This window comes from Morone saxatilis, unplaced genomic scaffold (assembly GCF_004916995.1).
Source record: "Morone saxatilis isolate NCDOM2014 unplaced genomic scaffold, NCSU_SB_2.0 Contig8, whole genome shotgun sequence".
NCBI lineage: Eukaryota > Metazoa > Chordata > Actinopteri > Moronidae > Morone > Morone saxatilis.
The window spans coordinates 25211576-25215526 of record NW_023340257.1 but is presented as its reverse complement, the minus strand read 5'-3'; the positions used below and the strand labels follow the sequence as shown (position 1 = coordinate 25215526).

Here is a 3951-nt window from a genome sequence, read left to right as displayed (position 1 = left end):
CACACACACACACACTAACCCAAACATGAAGATTAATCTCCTCATCCTGAAAACTAATATTGTCGTTACGCTGCCAGAATAACAAAATTAATGGCACACAGTTTGGGTTTTTGTGTTGTTGTCAAGTCTGTTTGACTAAACCAATTATAAACCAAAGTTGATAGAAACTGGCAACATGGAGCCACTGTGGTGGAAAGCCAATTACACACACACACACACACACACACATTTTACTGCTTACAAGCAGAGAGATTGTTTTTGTTACCCAGTTAACACTTAATAGTAGAATAGTATTAAGAAAGATACTCTTCATCGTGTTAGAGGACAATGTTGGTGTACACACTTTGGATGCTGAACTTTATGGATCAGACCTGTTGTTCTTTTACTCAACCTTTAACTTTATACAGCCCATATTATCGTCCTGTAACTTCTGTCTTCAGCTTTTAAAAGGCTTCATTGGAAATACAGCACAGATGTTCACTGTAAAAGCGTAATGAGTCAAAATAAGTTACATTTTACAGCAGCTAATGTCAGTGACAAAATAAATCAAAATCAAACCAAAGGAATAACGTCAGAACTAAAGGCTACCAGTAAATCAGTATATAAAAGAACTAGTTGTATCTATCAGGTTTTAAACGTTGTTTTATCACAATTAAGCCCATTAACTTGGAATGGAATTTCCGTCTAAGCGCTGCATTTAGCCACTTAGCTGCTTACAAGCCAATAACCTTCCCAGAAGGTATTTTGTGTTGTGTGTCACATACAGCCTTCATTAATGCGCGCTGCAGTAATAGGTTTACACTTGTTAGCTGCTGAGTTTCGCCTCAGATTTAAAAGCTCGCATGAAACTGAAAGCTCAAAGTTCCCACACTCAAACGCTGAGTAAGTTCGGGTCCTACCGCTGTTCTGTCGGTCCGAACCGACTCCGAGAGCAGGAAGACGAGCAGCGCGCGGCAGGTGAAGGTGAGCGCGAGCATCATTCCTGCCACGGCGGGCCAGAGGAGGAGCGGCCGCGCGCCCCGAGCTCCCTGTTGTTCCGAGGTTTCAAAGCGCCGCAGTGCGCGCGCAGCGGGCACAGCCAGGCTGTTGATGTTGATGTTGTTGTTGTTGTTGTTGATGATGATGAGGAGAGGTCTAAACAACAAAGGTCACGTCACGGCTTGAGCGTCACTTCTTCGGATGTCACCGAGCTGCTCATGTTGTTGGTCTCGAGCTGCTCCAAGGGGGCACAGCGGCGCGCGTGAATGCAGGTCCGACAGTCGGTGCTGCACGCGCAGATCAGACCCCCTCCCTCCCCAAAAGGTACTGCCCATTTCCGTTCCTCGAGCCTGAAACCAGTTCGTATAATGCAACAGGTGAGAGCAGCAGACCCCGCGCGCAGCCGCCCACCTGTGATATTACATCATTGCCTTATACTTAATATAAGGAGGTAGCCAGAGGTAACACACAGTCTGAACTCTAGTTTGACAGCTGTAACATCCCAGGTTGCTCAGTGTAGGTACAGACTGAAGGCTGAAAGCTGGTGAAATGACACTGAACGGTCTGAATGAACTGAATGGTCTTTGTATTCTCAGGAAGGTTGTTCACTGTACCACTGCAGGCAGATGCAAGGACACCTGAACCTGTGTGAATGTGTGGTACTTAAAGGGGTTCTTAAACTTTTTTATGTTAAGGACCCCCACAATAGAAGCACATTGGACCACAGACCTGGAGCCTTTTTGTTTAGGTTTTAAGTTAATAACTTTTTATAGTAAATCGATGATCAATCTGGGATCACTATTAATTACAATCAATAAAGTTGCTCCAATGTCCCAAAAAAATTGGATACAAGTTAAAATGTTCCTCCTTTTGCTGGGGGCCACCTACAACCCACTCAAGGACCCCTGTTGGTCCCCGCACCCCAGTTTGAAAACCACTGTCAGAGAATGAACATTATTCCCTCAACCTCACAAAATCTCTCCAAAGTTTGACCTTAATTCACTTTTTATACACGTTTAGTTACATTTTAATGTACATGCTGACAGCCTTGTATTGTATATGGGACATTAACTGGACCTAATGTTTTTATTTAATTAAAGTTGTACTTTATCTTTAATAATTAAATAAAAGTAAAGCTCTGCATCTCAGTGCAGACTAATCTACTTCTCATTATCAGTCAAATTCTCATCACACCAGGTTTCCTCCAGAGCGGGAACGTTTCTTTTAACCTCATATCTTTTAATTAAATACAATAAAAAGTGAAGATGAAATCACAATTTAATCAATTGTTGGGGAGGGATCAAACAGTTTCCTTTAGGGTAAACACAGGCGTTACCAATGATACCAATAAAAGGTTCCATTCAGGTCAGAGTGCTGCTGCATGAAAGGTTCTGCTACACTAAATGGAACAGAGCCTTAATTAGTGTCCCTGGTGTTTACCCTACTATTTCATGCCAACATGCCTGCTGTGAAAAAGGTCTATTTTATAAATCAATCTGTAGTGGTATAATGTCAAACTTCCAAGGTTATATCATCACGAGGCAGTTTGAGATAAACACACACACACACACACACACACACAAAGAAAAAAGGACACGAAGCCAAGCAGAGTAATTTTGTAAGGAAACTTTTATGTGTGCTTTGTGAAACTCACTTTATCATTAGAGACAGAAGGCGTTGCAGTTTCCAGTACAGCAGATAAGGTTTGATATTAAAGAGTACAAAAAAAGGAAAATCACAATTCCAGAGTTCATTTCTCTCTCCAACCTCGCAGGGGAAAAAAAAGAGAAAGAAAAAAAAAAGAAACAAAAAAGAAACAAGCTTTTGGTCCAAGTCTTTTCTTCTCCATCCCTTCCCTGTCTGTCTGTCCCTCCCCCTGTCTCCCCCCTCCTCTCCCTCCAACAGCCGACAAACACTAGGGAAATAATCTGGTATCCTGTTGAATTTAGACAGGGAACTTTTTCCGAGGGAGTCTGATTGATGCCCACAACTTTCCCCAGAACTCAGATATTTGAACACATTATGATTGCATAGGTTTTTTTTTTTTTAACATAACAATTTCCTTTTTTTTAATATTTTTTTTATTTGCACATAATGGAATGTTTACATAAAGACCCCTCCCCGATCTTTCCCCTCCCTACTTCCTTCCTTGCAGTAAATTTTCTTTCCCTTTTCTTCACAGACGAATGGGGGAGGTGGAGGGAGGAGGGGGAGAGAAGGGGGAGGAAGTGGGAGAGTGAGGTAGGGAGAAAGTAAGAGAGAGAGGGACAGGGCTGTAGCCACCAACAGGCACGTTTATTTTATTTCATTACTGTCACAATTTTTTATTTTTTATTTCCAAAAATCACATGGGGGGGACCTGTTCACGACGCGTTACCATGGTTACCCAGGAAATGCGAGAACCTTCATTCAGCCAATCAAATGCATCCATGACATGACGTGTATATATTTCTGTATGAATGTGCGCGATTTCTGGTATATAAAACTGGACTAACTTTTACTACTACAGTCTTACCTATCATATAAATGTATAGTTTTTGTATTTAAATAAGCACCTGATGCCCACCCCAGGAGGAGAATAGTTTCACAGAAGCAAATATTTGTGGATAACTATGGTGATGCCCGTCATGGGATTTGTACAGGAGAAGGCTGTTAGGTACACTAGCCTCAACGTCATGGCTACCAGCTGTTTCCATGAGTATTTTCCATCGCTAAAAACAAAACAAAAACCTGAAAAGACGTGTGGAGGCTCAAACCTATCCACTGGTGAAACTGCTCTCTCTGTGTCACTATCATCGGCTTTTAAATTTCTGTTTTCTCATTTTATTTTTTTTTAACTTTTTTTAATAAATCTCGCTCTACTTTGCCCTACTGGAAAGCCTGCCATCGATTATTCTCAATAACTGGGACTGTGTGTGTGTCATTCTTCGCACTGAAAAAATAAGTATGTACAGCGCTGAGCCCCGCCCTCCC

At 41.8% G+C, this 3951-nt stretch overlaps 2 protein-coding genes across 3 annotated transcripts in view; both read right to left on the bottom strand.

The window, feature by feature from the left end:
* Positions 1-1231, bottom strand: part of LOC118341673 (SPARC-related modular calcium-binding protein 1-like) — a 16777-nt gene extending 15546 nt beyond the window's left edge. For both annotated transcript variants that reach the window (XM_035679991.1, XM_035679992.1), the window contains exon 1: positions 900-1231. In XM_035679991.1, coding sequence (XP_035535884.1) covers positions 900-980 — 81 coding nt within the window. In that variant the 5' untranslated portion in view covers positions 981-1231. The remainder of the gene's footprint in view (positions 1-899) is intronic.
* LOC118341390 (alpha-actinin-4-like) overlaps positions 1149-3951 on the bottom strand; it is a 56832-nt gene continuing 54029 nt past the window's right edge. Inside the window, exon 23 of the mRNA XM_035679637.1 lies at positions 1149-1328. Coding sequence (XP_035535530.1) covers positions 1149-1328 — 180 coding nt within the window. The remainder of the gene's footprint in view (positions 1329-3951) is intronic.